Genomic DNA, 16,058 nt, shown 5'->3' on the forward strand with positions numbered 1-16,058 from the left:
TAGCATGCTACCTTAATAAAATAGAGACATTAATATCTTTAGAATATTTCCTTACTAAAGAGAATTGTTTTGTGAAAAAAATAAATGTAGACTACAATATAAAAAAGACTACTTTTCACTTTTGTTGTCTGCATTTACATTGACAATGGCCATTTCAAAAGTTAAGGACCTCTTCTTATGACTTATCAATGGTCGATTCATTCTCGGGATGTAAAATGAAACAGATGCCATTTTTTATAGAGTCTTTCATAGAATCACATTCTGTCAGAGTCCAAAGTGACCACAGTCCAAATTTTGCTACTTCCTAGGGCAGAAAATGAACTGAGGCCCAGAAAGGTCATAGAGCTGGGCAATGGCAGCTACGAATAGAACCTGAATCTCTGTATCCATAAATTCATCACTTCCTTAAAAAAGGCAATGCTTGGGATAAACACACATGCGAGCTGTGCATGAAAGAACAGTCTATAATGGAACTGCTGGGGAAGGAGCAAGAAATAAGCCTGGATTCTGGGGAAGGAAGCAGAAAAACTTCCACCAAACAACACACTGAGAGGAAGGCAAGAAATAACAGGAGGAGGCCTGAGAATGAACTAAGCTACCCATTTCACTTAGGGTATTAATAGTGAATGGAAAATCTTATGCATTAAGTCACCTTCTAAGAAGTTGCCTTATTTTGAACTGCTAGGTTTGCTGCTAGACCCATGCAAAGCAAATTCTTTCTAGATGGCCATTAAGTACAAAGCAGTTCTTTTCTAAAGTTCCTCAGTTCTCAGAAAATGTTTAAAATAAAGCATCATGGCAAAGACTAAATTACTATAATGACAGTAACATCTTACACAAAAATCTCAAAATCCCTCTTGGGGTAAATATGAAGAGCCATTGTGAGATTCCCCCCCCCAAAAGGTAGGACTCTTAAGGCAGAATACAGTCAAAACATAGTTGTTGTTTTTTTTAAAATCATAGTTGGATAAAAATAACCATGAGACGAAACAGAATATATACACACAACTAGAAGTCACTTCACTTGGTGATTTTTGTGAGTCATTCTAACCATCTGTGTATGAATGGAAACTGTTTTCAGTGAAAAGGAGTTTAAAAAATGCAAACCTTTATGGGATAGAAAGAGTGAAAGGAGAACATTCGCTTCTAAAATATATGGGAGATAATGATGGTAGTCATTTTATTCATCTCATCTGTTTACTCTCATGCAGGTTGTTATAAAAGCATCCTATTATTAACGGCAACCAAATACGTCAGAAATGGAGCTGTAAACGCTCAAGAGTTGTGCGTTAGAGAATGCTTTGAAAGTGAAGTGCAGCTCTCTGAGCACCAGCAGTCCCCAAGGCTCATATACAATAACAGATGCTTTGTTACATTGGGGACAGCGTGAGACAATGACTTGGGGGTCTAGCTTTATGGGCCAGAGACAGATTTTCAAATCACAAGGTAATCATGTAGGCTGGCCCCATTTAGCACAAGCTCATTCCATGTGAGTACAATGTTCTATAAAGGAAACAACAATCTGTCTCTAGACCACAATATATTGCCAAAGGGAGGGCTGTAGATATAAGTGACACCAATCTTCCAGGGAGCTACATGAAAGGAGGGAAAGCCTTCAGGTTTGTGAAATTGTCATTAATTTATTTAAATATGATCAAACATCTAGTCTATAATATAGAAAACATTTCTTCTTCATGATTTCAAATGATCTTCCCTCTAAAGCTCAGAAGTAAAAGATGCCTGATTATAATTTAGGAAATATTTTGACTTCTGTCAGCGATGTGCTACATTAGCTCCCAACAAAATTACTGGGAGCTTACTTGCCATACAAGCTCTTCTGCAAACAAGAAGCATGTTCATTTCTATTATCCTGAAAATGAATGCCTGAGATGACACACCTAGAATCAACCCTCAAGTCAAACTTCACCCATCATAATGTCATTTGTTTTATATCATTTCAGAACTGATTCAAACAAAACATGACTCCCAAACACTGACTGTACTGGTTCCAGGCTATATGTTATTTTAGTGGTACCAACATGCTACATAAACTTTCCTTTCTACCTGAAGTACCACATCTGTCTGTTAATTATTCTGTCATTCAGTATGTAGACACTGGTGTCAACTTAAAAAAGAGGACAAAGGTGATAATTTTTGTGTGTATGTTCCAGCACAATACAGATCATGTTGGCACTTTTTAAGTCATTTTTTCTCAATTTTTCACTTTTTATCCGTCTTATACCTTTTGTCCCTTTAATTAGGGAGTCTAGAGCAAAAACATATTTCACCAGTGGCACTATGTTATAGGCTTCTGTCTATATAAAACAAACTATAATCTTTTACTTTAATATTCTCTATTAAAATTCCTTATAACAATTTTGTTTTCCTCTGTGGTATAAACATATATAGAACTTTGAATTTCAGATTAAAATTAGATACTTATGGTAAATAAGGTATTTTATTTGTAAAATTTCTTAAATAAGTGTATACTTTCAAAATATACAATGAATTCTCAAAAGGTAATATCAAATATGATTAGTTTATATATAAAGTTAAGTCAAACAATTCCTCACAATATTTTTTTATTTTTTTATTAGTTTTCTATTCAGCAAATACAGGCAGTTTGGTACCATTATTAGGCTCATCCATGACCTACCCCCTCCCCATTGGCCCCTCCTTGTTGAGGTAAATGGATCGTGCATTGCCTCACCATATTTTTATTTATTTATGTATTTTTTTTTTTTTTTGGTTTTTCGAGATAAGGTCTCACTCTAGCTCAGGCTGACCTGAAATTCACTATGTAGTCTCAGGGTGGTCTTGAACTCATGGTGATCCTCCTACCTCTGCCTCCCGAGTGCTGGGATTAAAGGCATGTGCCACCACGCCCGGTTTCCTCACAATAATTTAAGTAATAACTGTGTATTAAGTAAGATCTCAGACACAAAATAAAGTATGTTAATTGATTGAGAGAAGATAAACAATGGAAAGAAACAGGGTTGTTCTGTGGTATCTGTGGAGCACTATCATGCTACCAGAATATACCCACATCCAAAAATGTTTAAGCAATCCCTTGTCTACACTGGCTCCGTATTTGTATTTTTATATATACGTGTATGTGTGCATGTGTGCGTGTGTATATCTTATCATATACTTGGAATTGCTTCTAGATTAATACCTAAAACAATGAATATGCTATGTAAACTGTTGTTATAGTATATTATATAGGAAAAGACAAAAAAAAACTTTATATGTGTGTTGTAGTACGAATGTAAAATGAGCCCCATAGATTCCTATGTTTGAATACTTCACATCTCCAGTTGGTGGTGCTGTTCTGGAAGGTTATGGAACCTTTTGGAAGTGAAGTCTTGCTTGAGGAAGTGTGTAGCTAGGAGCCAGGGAGCTTGAGGCTGTAGCCAGGCCTCAAATCTATGGACTCCATCTCTTAAAGGTTGCATCTATGGATTGAAAATATGTGGAGTCCATCATCCCTGCTGATATAATGATGTGTCAATGGCTATCTGCTCTTGCCATTATTTCCCCACCATGATGGACTCTACCCTCTAGAATTCTAAACGAAATTAAACACATTTCTTTCCCTATGTTGCTTCTGATCAGGGATTTTTGTTCCAGCAATGAGAAAGTAACTGAAATACATTCAACACAAATATAAATTTTCCAAGTATTTTCAATCAATAGTTACTTGAATCCATGTGTGCAGAAACCGCAGATACTGAGGTTCTGACTGTACTCCAAGATATTAAAAGCAATTATCTCAGAATGGTATAATTATGAATTACATATTTATTTCTTTATACTTTTTGAATTTTTATAATTTTCTTCAGTAAGTTAAAATTTCTATGGGTAATTTCTCTGTATATATACAATTTATCTTATTTTGGTATATAAAAACAGCACAAATTTACTATTTTAATAATTTTATAGCATATACTTAAGTGACATTAAATGCATTCACATTATTATGTAAACCACTATCACTAATCCCAGAAATTGTATCCCTGAAAATGAAAACCCTATACCCACTAAGCAGTCACTTTGCATTCACCACTTCCCCATGCACTGACAGCCACTAATCTTTCTATTTTTATGGACCTGCCTATTCTGGATATTTCATACAAATGGGATCATATAATATGTGGCCTTCTGTGTCTGGCTTCTTTAACTTGGCATAGCTTTCATAATTCTGCCATATTTTAGAATGCATTAATATATAATTTCTTCTTATGTGTTTATAATGTTAAGTTATAAGGATATACCATATTCAGTTTATATATTTATTCATTAATTGATCAGCAGCTGGATTTGTGGGTATTATGAATAATATTGCTATGAACAAGGATGTACAAGTTTTTGTTTCAACATCTGTTTTCAATTAACTTGGGTATATAACTCCGAGTAGAATTCTACCAGTTTTTAAAAATATCTTTTTTGTTGTTGTTTTTAAAAGAGCTTTAATTCTACATATGACCTGTGTTTTAACAGCAATGTATCTCACAATTTTTTTTCATAATTTTTAAAGAGAACTCTCCAAATAGCTTTCCTACAATAGTTCCATTCCACTTTCAACCACAATGGTATGTACCATTTATGAACAATTCATATTCTTACAGTTAAAAATGTAATTTTTACTTTCATTCTTTGAGAACAAATTTCTCCTATGTTTCAAGTTTCTTAACTGAAACAGTAGTGAATCAACTGAAAACCATCTTTTCCTCTAGCATAGTCATTCTAGGAGCACCTAATTTACTTTTGAGTGCTAATATATTAAAAGCACAAAAATGTGTATACTTTTTACACATAAGACACTATTAATAGACAAATATTTAAACCCCTGAAATACATTAAATATAGAACACTAAGTATAAGCAATATGGAATCTTGTAGAAATTCAGGCTGGAAGCTAATGACCACAAGGGATAAATAGCATCTGAAAGAATATATAGTACTAATAATTCTCCAGTAATTTACTTCCCATTCACCTAACACAAAATGAATACATTTCATTTTGACCATAAAAGCCCAATAACATTTAATTTTTGCTGCTCACAGTGCTTGAAGTGGGCTAAAGAATATGATAACTTATCCTAACACACACATAACAGTTGTTAGAGTCTCATATTTTGCCTCCCCATGAAATATACACTCAGACATTCAATATACATTCATGGATATAACACACTGTTCACACATATTCAAATTGTATTTCTAACTCCATGGCTGCAAATAAGGATAGAAGTATTTTATAAATGAGTACCTCCCCTGTATCTGAGGCTGCCCCCAATATCACTCCCCATCTACCATTATACTTATTGCTTTGTATAATCTAAGAGTAGTAAAAAAAAAAAAATCTGTAAAGAGAAAAGGAGGCTTCAGCTGTAAAGCAGTAAAAGAACAATTTAAACAAAAATTTATGCTAATAAATAGAGGACATGATTTTAGTCCATTAAAAATAAATGGTGGGAAATAGTTCCACAATGTGGTCAATTTTCTCTTTAAGAAATGCAAACAAAGGCTAGGCATCATGGTGTACAATTGTAATACAATCATTCAGAGAGCACAGGAAAAATGATCTGGAGTTCAAGGGCAGCCTGAGCTACATAATGAGACATAGTCTCAATCAAGTAAATAAACAATATGGCTGGATATGTGGATGGAAGCGAGGAAAGGAAAGGGAAAAATCAAATAGAAATTTCAATAGCATAAGGAAATGCTAGTATTAGCATTATCAAATTGTTTCATTATTCCTTTTATAAAAATTCTAAGACACTTCATATCCAGATAATGATCGAAAAGTTACTACAAAACACAGAAGGAACTCTTACACCCAATTCTTTGAAAAAGTTTCAAATAGTTCAGGTGTAGCAACAATTACTTATACCAGAAAGTTTTAGATGAATATCAAGAATGTTTTTATAAATCTTATTCTGTACACAGAAATGTGGAATAACCATAAAAGTTACAAGGAATCACAGCAAAGTCAAAATAAAATTCAAGTCCAATTAATTTTGAGGATTGCTTTGTTCACATGGCAGACTGTCTCAGTTACAACTGGGAAGGGTTCTTCTAAAACAGCAGTAGAATGAAAACATTATGTCACAATGATACCATATGTGAGTAGTGAGAGAGATAAATACTAGTTGTCATTGAATTTCCACTGTTTCATTCTCATAACATGCATGTCTTTACACTTTGTATATACATTTTCTCTCTGCTACTGGACTGTAAAATGCATGACCACGGGGATCATATTTTGCCATTTCTGTACATGTCGTACAGTGTCTGGAATAGAGTTGGCGTTTGGTAATATGGGGATGACCTATACTCAACTGCTTCTTTTCAATCACCAAAGTAAATAAATCATGGAGAGAAACTTAGCTGTATTAACAAGCCAACTCCACATAGTAAAGTAGAATAGGGCTTAGCAGTTAAAGTATTTGCGTGAGAAGGACCTTGGTTCGATTCCCCAGGACCCATGTAAGCCAGATGCACAAGGTGGCGTATGTGTCTGGAGTTTGTTTGCAGTGGCTAGAGGCCCTAGCATGCCCATTTTCTCTTCCTCTCTATCTGCCTCTCTCTCTTTCTCAAATAAATAAATAAATTTTCAAAAAGAATAAATATATAATCAATATGGGCATCTCTGATGGAAGCAATGTACAAAAATATGCTAGATATAACCTTAAAATAATTAGCATATTGAAGTAGGTAAATTAAGAATTAAGGGAGCTAAAAATCAATTTATATTATTCAATTCTAGTTAACTAATATTCTGTCACTTTCACAAGCTGATTTCCCCTGAGTGATATATTTTAGTAAACCCCTGGAATGGAAATACAGAGAGACATAAATTCTAGTTGGTCCTTCTTAGTATTTATGGACAGCTTTTCTGACATGGTAGGTGAGATTATGGGATAAAAATGAAGACCAAATTCAGGTTGAGTATTTTAACAACACATGGCACCTTGACCTTTAAAATTTCTTTTATTCATATTTCATTACTGAATGGTGAAGATTACTTAATCTGTGAAAATGGGCTGAAAGAGTTACTTTCTGGACCTTGTTGTTAGCCTCTACTCCAATGTTACCTTCATTTACTTAAAAAGTGTCTAAAGCCTTACCTCCCAGTCCAAATAATCACAGACATCTTCAAAGTTAGTGAGCAGAGACACTGAGCAGAAAAGCCGTGGCAACTCATCCCTTGTCATTGGGGGAAAACGGCTATCTTTAAGGGCACTGTTGGAAACAAAGCAAACATTAAAGCAATCACTGAATATAAATAATAATAATAATAATATTTTTAATATTTTAACATTATTAATATTATTAATATAATCATCATCATCTGAGAAAGGTAAACAGCTAAGAAGAATTAGTAAGCTATCAAAGGCAAACTAATTTTCAATGTTGTTTAATCCTCCTTCCCCAGCGATTTTAGAAGTCTTATTTTCATTCAATAAATTCTATTTTAAAAGAAAATTTATATTCTTTATTATTATTTTTATCAGTAAGTGATGAACTTTACTGCATCTTGGTCATATTTCCATCGGGTTATACTCTTATATCCCCTCCCCACTTGCCAGTTAATATCCTGTAACCACTTCAACTATAAAGAGTGAATGGTCATGTAAATTTCCTGAAGAGTAGTCTTGATGTCTTTATCTATTATTTGCAAAAGTCTGAAAGTGCTTTATTTTATAGTTGAGGAGAATAAAAACCAGAATAACATAAAGTTGGTGGAAGAACTCTGAATCTACTGTTGGATGGAAAAACTTAATCATATTATAAAACATTTTAAAACTTACCTAAGGTTCACCAGTTGCCATAGAGCATCAAATAATTTGAAAAGATCAAAATTTATTTTTTTATATAAAAAATTAAAAATGAAAACAATCAAATTACAGACGGAAATGAAAATTTTTTATGTGACCTAAAAAAGAAAACTAAAGGCATGAGTCAAAAATGTGAAACTATAGGGCTGGAGAGATGGCTTAGCGGTTAAGCGCTTGCCTGTGAAGCCTAAGGACCCCGGTTCGAGGCTCGGTTCCCCAGGTCCCACGTTAGCCAGATGCACAAGGGGGCGCACGCGTCTGGAGTTCGTTTGCAGTGGCTGGAAGCCCTGGCGCACCCATTCTCTCTCTTTCCCTCTATGTGTCTTTCTCTATGTCTGTCGCTCTCAAATAAATAAATAAAAAATGAACCAAAAAAAAATTTAAAAAAAAATGTGAAACTATAGTAAAAATGTCTAACTTAGGAAATAAAAGTATGACTAAGAGGCCATTAATTCCATCAAAAGATTTCTGAATATATAAACTGTGATCAAATACAGTGTATCTCTATACCAAAAACTGGAAAGACTGTTACAAATGACAAAAACGTTGGAAAGCCATAACTCTTCCTTTAACAGCAGACAAGATACATGTCTGTTTTTCTGTCTATCCCTGCCTCTGTCTGCTTTCACACACATATACAGTGTGTTCCTTGTACTGTTATAAGAAACCACTTCCTGATCAGGCAAAACAAACACACCTCTGATTATAATGTATAAATGGCACTAGTGACCATCCATAATCAAATGACCTAAACAGGCCTAGAAAATATTTTCACAGATTAATCCTTAGAGGTTATGAACTTAGACTTACTTAACAAACTGCTCTGGGACACAATCAAATCCCATGGCCTTTGGAAAAATTTCATAAGTCACTTTTCATTGTTCAATCCCCTGTCCAAACACACCAATAGTTTTAAAGCAGGATCTCTTTATATACCTTTTCTTTTCTTTGTTCCTTTGTTTTTATTCTGAAAATCACTGTTTAATTTTTCAGGACATTTTTGTTCATATTATTTCCAAAAGAAAATGCTCTTAGGAGGATATAGAGATGGTATATATTTATAAAGTCTCAAGGTTTGTTCTGTTCAGGAATCCAGGAATAACCAGTGAGTTATGATAACTCATACTGTGAAAGCAGCATTTCACTATTTTATACTTTAACAATGTGTGTTCCCTATAGTTTGACTTCTTTCATTTAAATTTCTTAAAAATACTTTCATATTCTCATCCAAAGGCAAGATAAAGACATGTGTATATTTATGGGAACAAAATTATAAAACATAATTCAGAAGAATCCCAAGCATGATAAACAAAAGGCCAGTTTTCCCATTAAAAAGAAGAAAAAGGCAAAAGATTTATACAATCTGAAGGAGGACCCTCTGTAGAATGGGGGTAAGAGAGAAGGAACATAAGAATATAACCCAATGGGAATATGACTTGTTTGCAATATGTTCCTATAATAAAGTTCTCAATTTAAAAGAACAAAAAAAGAATGTTAAATAATTGTTATCTATTACAATAATATATATATGTTTTTTGAGGTAGGATCCCATTCTGGCCCAGGCTGACCTGAAATTCACCCTGTAATCTCAGCCTGGCCTCTCACTCACAGTGATCCTCCTACCTACATCTCATGAGTGCTGGGATTAAAGACATCACCACAGTGCCCAGCAGAAGAATGTAATTTTTAGAGAAAGGATTTTTGTTTTTTTTTTTGGTTTTTCAAGGTAGGGTCTCACTGTAGCCCAGGCTGACCTGGAATTCACTATGGAGTCTCAGGGTGGCCTCAAACTCACGGTGATCCTCCTACCTCTGCCTCCCGTGTGCTGGGATTAAAGGCATGCGTCACCATGCCCGGCTTGGGAAAGGAATTTTTGTTGTGATAACATATTTATAAAACTTAAAAATACACAGTTCTAGGACTAGGGAGATGGCTCAATGGTTAAAATCACTTGCTTGTAAAGCCTGCTGGTTCAGGTATAATTCTCCAGTACCTAGGTAAAGCCGCTCACAGGCCAGACCTACTTGCAGTGGCAAGAGATTGTCTCTCAAAGAAAGTGGAGCACAGACAACTCTTTTTACCTTCATATATACTTACTCACACATAATTAAACAAAGCACATTTTTAAAATAAAAAATTAAAAGATACAGTTGTATCAACTTATGTACATTCACACTGTTACATAGCCATCACCACTACCCATCCCCAGAAATTTGCATATTCTACAACTGAAACACTGAACCCATTAAAACACTACTTCCCACTGGTCCAGCTCATGGCATAAATATAACCTTAATATATTTTTATAATTTCAAATAGTTAATCCTAGTTAACTCACCACTATTTTTATACATAGCAGTCTTATGGAGATATATTCTGCATACCACTAAATTTATCCTTTTGAAGTACATAATTTGATATCTGTTAGTATACTTGGAGTTGTTCAACCAACCATTCTACTAAATATTACAGCCCTCTTTCATCTCATTAACAACCACTCTGAGTTCCCTCTACCTCCAATTTCTAGTAACCACAAATCTACCTTTTATTTTTATAAACTTGCCTATTCTGGACATTCTAAGTGGAGTCAGACTTAAAGTAAAGTAAATGTCAAATGCTTAGAAATTTGTGTGTGTGTGTGTTTGGTTTCTTTCATTTAGCATAATGGTTCCAAGGTTTCATCTGTGTTACAACACATATAACTATTTTATCCTTACTACTGTTTAATAATATTCTATTATATGAGTATATGGTATTTTGTTTTTTACTCATATATGGATGAACATTTGGGATGTTTCCATTTGGGGGCTATTATGAATACTATTGCTAGGAATATCAGTATATGAGTTTTAGTAAGATATATATTTTCATTTTCTTGAGTAGATTCCTATAAGTAGAAATACTGGTCATAAAGATAATTTGTGAGGAACAAGCAAATAGTTTTCCACAAAAGTTGCATAAGTTTCTTCTCCAAACAGCAATGAATGAGGGTTCCCATTTTTCCATATCCTTACCAGTATTTGTTATCATCTGCTTTCTTATTCTGTTAGGCCTTCTTTAATGAAGATCCAGTGTATATCTAGCTCTATCTTTTTCATGAAGATAATGCATGTGCTGTAATTAACATACAGTTAATTTCTCAATACTTTGTAGCAAGTTATCATCTTATTTACATTATTTCTTAAGCAAACTAATGAAAGGTTAACTTAACATAGTAAAGTTGAACCTATTTCAAATCAATGAAAATTTTAAGTACCTAAAATGTACCAGGATCGGGCTAGCAAGTTTGTCTCATGCTATGGAACCATGCTGTCAATCTAGGCTTTAAAAAAAAGAAGAATATTTAGAATAATGGATAAGAAATAGTTGCAGTTAATGGTGGAAAATGATTCTGTACTCTACTATGATTCAAGCATATTACTTCACAGCTTTTTAAAAAAATAAATAGTAAGCATAATGTAAATAATATAGTTTATAGCAATATTCAAACACTTTTGATTTTTCATTTTTTACCTAATGCCAAGTAACTTTTCACTAAACTCCCAAGCAGAGAAGCATTCCAAAGGTAGGAAGCTGTCACTGTCTCTAAATTCAAATTCCTAAGGAAATACACTAGCAATGAGAGCCTAGCGAGGATTTAAGGGATTATAAAAAGATGAAAACACAGCTGGAGACGCAGCTGGAGACTGACCTCTGAACTGCCAGGCTTGTGTGGATAGCTGATAAACAAGAGTCCAGTTTTCCCTGACCAAGTTCCTTTGAGTAGTACATGGCATATGCACTGTTAAAATGGGCCTTTGAAGAGGATACTGAATTTTGGAATTGGGGAATTGATTCCATGAGGTGAACCAGCTAAACTGAAGAAAGAGGTAGGATATAATCCAGATTTTTGGACTCAAGTCAAAAATTCTTTGTTGTATACACACATTACTTTTCACTCATGAAAATATTATATTTTTTAAGTTTGTAAAGGAGACACTTGCTTTACTTCATCTCATACCTGCAATGTCTTTGCCTAAAAGATGATAAACAATCATTCAGTAGTCAAAGGATAAATAAACCTACATTTCCTGGCTATTGAAAATTTGCAGGACTAGAAGGGACTAATTTCCATGCTTTCAGTATAGTGTCCAACTTCAATTCTAGGCAACTTAAGAAAATAACAAGAGGATCTTCTAGTAAATTCTTATGAAGATCTTTTTGATATAATTGAAAACCATTTTCTAATAAGTATTATTAGAAAAAAAAACAAAACGTTTTATTACAAAACCAGTTGGCTGTTCCATCAGCCATATGAATATGAAAGGTTTAAACAATTTAGTTCACATACCAAATTCAAATATATTGAATTCAAATTGGCACCCTTCCAAGTATATACTTCATCTAATTGAGAAGCAGCATTAACATCTGTTAAAGTTAATATCTAATTTAAAATTTTACTTCAATGAATATTTTAAGAAAAGAAATTAAGATTTTAGCTACAAAAGAGTTAAGGGGCTTCTGACAGTGCCTGAAATCTATGGGAAAAAGAAAAACAGCTAAAACAGGTAAAGCCTTAGATATTACAACGCTCATCATAAACAATATCCCATGCAGAAGAAATGATTTTGAATATGACTAGCCATTCATTTACACATTCGTTCACTTTCTAAAGCATTGGTAAACTTAATAAGTTAACAGGAAGGTACCAAAGTGAGAAAGGCTTCATATCACATACAATTATTTTTCAAGACAAGTTACTACAACAAAATTAAACATTGTTATTTGTATAGGTGAAAAGAAGCCCATGAACCATGCATAAAGTAAGATAAAATAAAATGAGACATTTCTTCATGAAAAGTTTCAAACATCAAGAAATTTCATATTCTGTTATTTTCTATTAGACTGTCTAGAACAAAATGCATACACTACGTGTTTGAATCTCAGAAACTTAGAAAGTTTGAATTCTTAACTGCATTTGAAAAAGTATACATAACTTCTTGTTCTCATTAAGTAGTAATTTCACCTTCTCCAAACTGAAAGAATAATGGACACAAAACAAAATTTGAAAAATGTTAACTATTGCTCAAATCTAAAAACACAGAATGAGGGTTAAAGGAGGAGAACCTTATTTTGGTAAGGGCTCTGATTCACTCAAAAGGAAAAATTTAATTGTTTAATTGAAATTCATACACACACACACACACACACACACACACACACACACACACATGTTGTTGCCTGACTAGAAGGTGTTATTTCCTACATGGTTATAAATGCAACTTACTGTTAAATGAACATTAACATTAATGAATTGTAATATATTTTAATGTGATCAAATGGGGAATTTACAAATAGAGAAAAGAACCAAAGGGTTGGGACAAAAGGAAGAAAAGGCTTAATGGGAGGAAAGAAAATAGCAATGTATAAAAGGTAGAGGCCCATGATAGGCACAGGACAGAGAGACAGGAGAAAAGGAAAATAAGCACACAAGGGGAATACCAAGAAATGACTCAAATAGAGACACACACACAGCAAGACAAAGAAAGGATGCAAGGGAGAAATAAGAGAATGATGTTATTTGCCTTCTATCATGAAAGGTTCACTTAACCTTGTAACTATTTTCTGATTAGCTTAAAGTTCTTAACTCTTGAGTTCATGTGTAGGCCAGAGGACAACCTTGGGTGTTGTTCCTCATACCTTGTCCACTGAATTTGTTATTTTTGAGAGAGTCTCTCATTGGCCTCAAACTCATCAAATAGGCTAGACTGGATAGCCAGCACACCCCAGGATCCACTTGAGTCCATCTCCCTAGCATTAGGATTACAAGTATGTGCCACCAGCCACCACACCTGTCAATAAATATGGCACCTAAAATGCAAAACTGAAGTCAGCATTATCATATAACTACTCTCTGTTGCATAGTTCTATAGGATTTAACACAGTAGTATGGTCCAAAGCTTGAATCCTGAAATTAGACATACTTATATATGGATTCTGGCTAAAATACAGATTAGCTGTGCAATGTCTCTTCACTTGTCACATTCTCATGTATAAAATGGAGATAATGATAGTACCAAGAAAAGGATATAAATGCAGAAATGTCTTGTATATATTAGATGATTAATAAGCAGTAACTGTCAAGGAAATTGATCATTTAGTGTATTTGATAAGTTTTTATCCACAGAATGCACACATATCATAGCTTCGATGAAAAGAAGGGAGCTCTAGGACTAAGACTGGCTGTTCAGCAGCACTGCAGGGAGATCTAATCAAGTTATTTTCTGCAGGACTCAAATATGGCCAATTTAGGGTAACCATTACCTCTCCAGGTTCTGACATCTTTGAAAAGCTTTTATTTTATTTTCTTTCATTGTAAAAAAAAAAAATTAAGCAACTGCTTTGTACCTTTTATTATGCAAGGGACTACAGAAGATATAATAATATTAGTTAAGCAGTCTAATCTGGAAATAGAAAATCTGAAATGCTTCAAACTTCATTTTTTTTTTTTTTTTTTGAGATAGGGTCTCACTCATACTCAGGCTGACTTGAATCTCACTCTGTAATCCCAAACTGGCTTTGAACTCTTGGTGATCCTTCTGCCTCCAGATTATTGGGATAAAAAGCAGGTGCCACCATGCCCAATTCCAAAACTTAAATATATATATATATATATATATATATATATATTTCAGAGACTATATATATATATATATATATATATATATATTTCAGAGACTATATATATATATATATATATATATATATATATATATATATATATTTCAGAGACAGGGAGAGAGAGAGGCAGAGGCAGATAAAAATAATGGGTACACCAGGACCTCTAGCCACTACAAATGAACTCCAAACAGCTGGTGTATGTGGCTTATGTGGATACACAGAATCAAACCTGGGGTCTTTAGGCTTTGCAGGCAAACACCTAAATGGCTAAGCCATATCACCAACCCTCCAAAACTTTTTGAGTACCATTACGTCTCAACAAATTTTGGCTGGGCACAATGTTGCACATCTTACATCCTATCACTTGGGAGACTGAAATTGGAGGATCACTGAGTTTCAGGCCAGTTTGAGCCTAATTCCGTATCAGCCTGGGCTAGAGCAAGACCCTACCTAAAAAACCAAAATAAAATAAAATAAATAAAACAATGTTTTAGATTTTGAAACTCTTCACATTTTATAAATTCAGATTAGATATGCCCACATCTATGTAAGTATCCCCAAAATTTAAAAAAAGGAAAATCTGAAATGTTTCTGGTCTTGTGCACTGCAGAGAATGGAGTCTCAACTTGTAAGGACATAAACATGTGCAAAAACCCACGAAATTCATGAATTGCAGGAATGCTGAAGTAGATTAGGTTCACTCATTTATTTATTACAAACTGACCCCCAAATTGCAGGTAAACATACAGAAATGTAATGTATAAACATTTCCCACAGAAATAAATCTACTTTACCAAATAAGGTTTGTTTCACCAAGAACTATGTCACTGTGTACTTTCTCAGTTTTCCTGAACTATTATTTTCCCCAAATTTCTAGGGAAGAATTGTTATCAAGAAATAAAGTTTCATGATGAAAGCTATTTTTGTACAATTAACACATCGTAATAACAATTAAAAAGGCCCATTAACGATCAATTTGTCTTTAGTGGATATAGATGTACTATTTCTTATCCTACTGACTATATTATAGCAAAATGATAAGGAATAAAATGACTTTCATGTTTGTTTGTTTGTTGTTGGTCTCACTCTGTAATCCCAGGCTGGCCTCAGTGATCCTCCTACCTCTGCCTCCCAAGTGCTACGAATAAAGGCATGCACCACCATGCCTGCAAAACAACTCTCAAAAAAGGAGTGGGAGAAAAAGATAGAGAAGAAATAGAACAATAAAACTCAGCAACTTCTTTCTTCATCTAAACCAGTGGTCTTCAGATTTCTTGGAGTGCACATTCATAGTAGCAAAAAAGCTTAAGCACATATTTCTGCATTCTTATTTATTCTAGTGTTGGAATTTTCTTAAGCCACATGTCTATTTTGCATAGATTAGTTTATCTAGCTTTAGATAACCTGGGCAAACAGCTGAAGAAGTTCCCTACAAAGAAATTATACCTTGAAGATAATGCTAAGAACTGGATCTACTTAACCAGCATGGTAAAAGTGAATGAAAGTATGTGTGCACACTATCAATTCCCCACTCAAGAGTCCTTCTTAAAGCAT

The 16,058-nt window shown here is 33.8% G+C and overlaps 2 protein-coding genes across 4 annotated transcripts in view; one reads left to right on the forward strand and one right to left on the reverse strand.

Annotated features, from left to right (window-relative positions):
* Tmem164 (transmembrane protein 164) overlaps positions 1–16,058 on the forward strand; it is a 498,963-nt gene that overhangs the window by 238,689 nt on the left and 244,216 nt on the right. The gene's annotated exons all lie outside the window — the stretch shown is intronic.
* Ammecr1 (AMMECR nuclear protein 1) overlaps positions 1–16,058 on the reverse strand; it is a 125,089-nt gene that overhangs the window by 14,385 nt on the left and 94,646 nt on the right. Inside the window, exon 3 of the mRNA XM_004659136.2 lies at positions 7,134–7,248. Coding sequence (XP_004659193.1) covers positions 7,134–7,248 — 115 coding nt within the window. The remainder of the gene's footprint in view (positions 1–7,133; positions 7,249–16,058) is intronic.

This window comes from Jaculus jaculus, chromosome X (genome assembly GCF_020740685.1).
Source record: "Jaculus jaculus isolate mJacJac1 chromosome X, mJacJac1.mat.Y.cur, whole genome shotgun sequence".
NCBI classification, from domain to species: Eukaryota; Metazoa; Chordata; class Mammalia; order Rodentia; family Dipodidae; genus Jaculus; species Jaculus jaculus.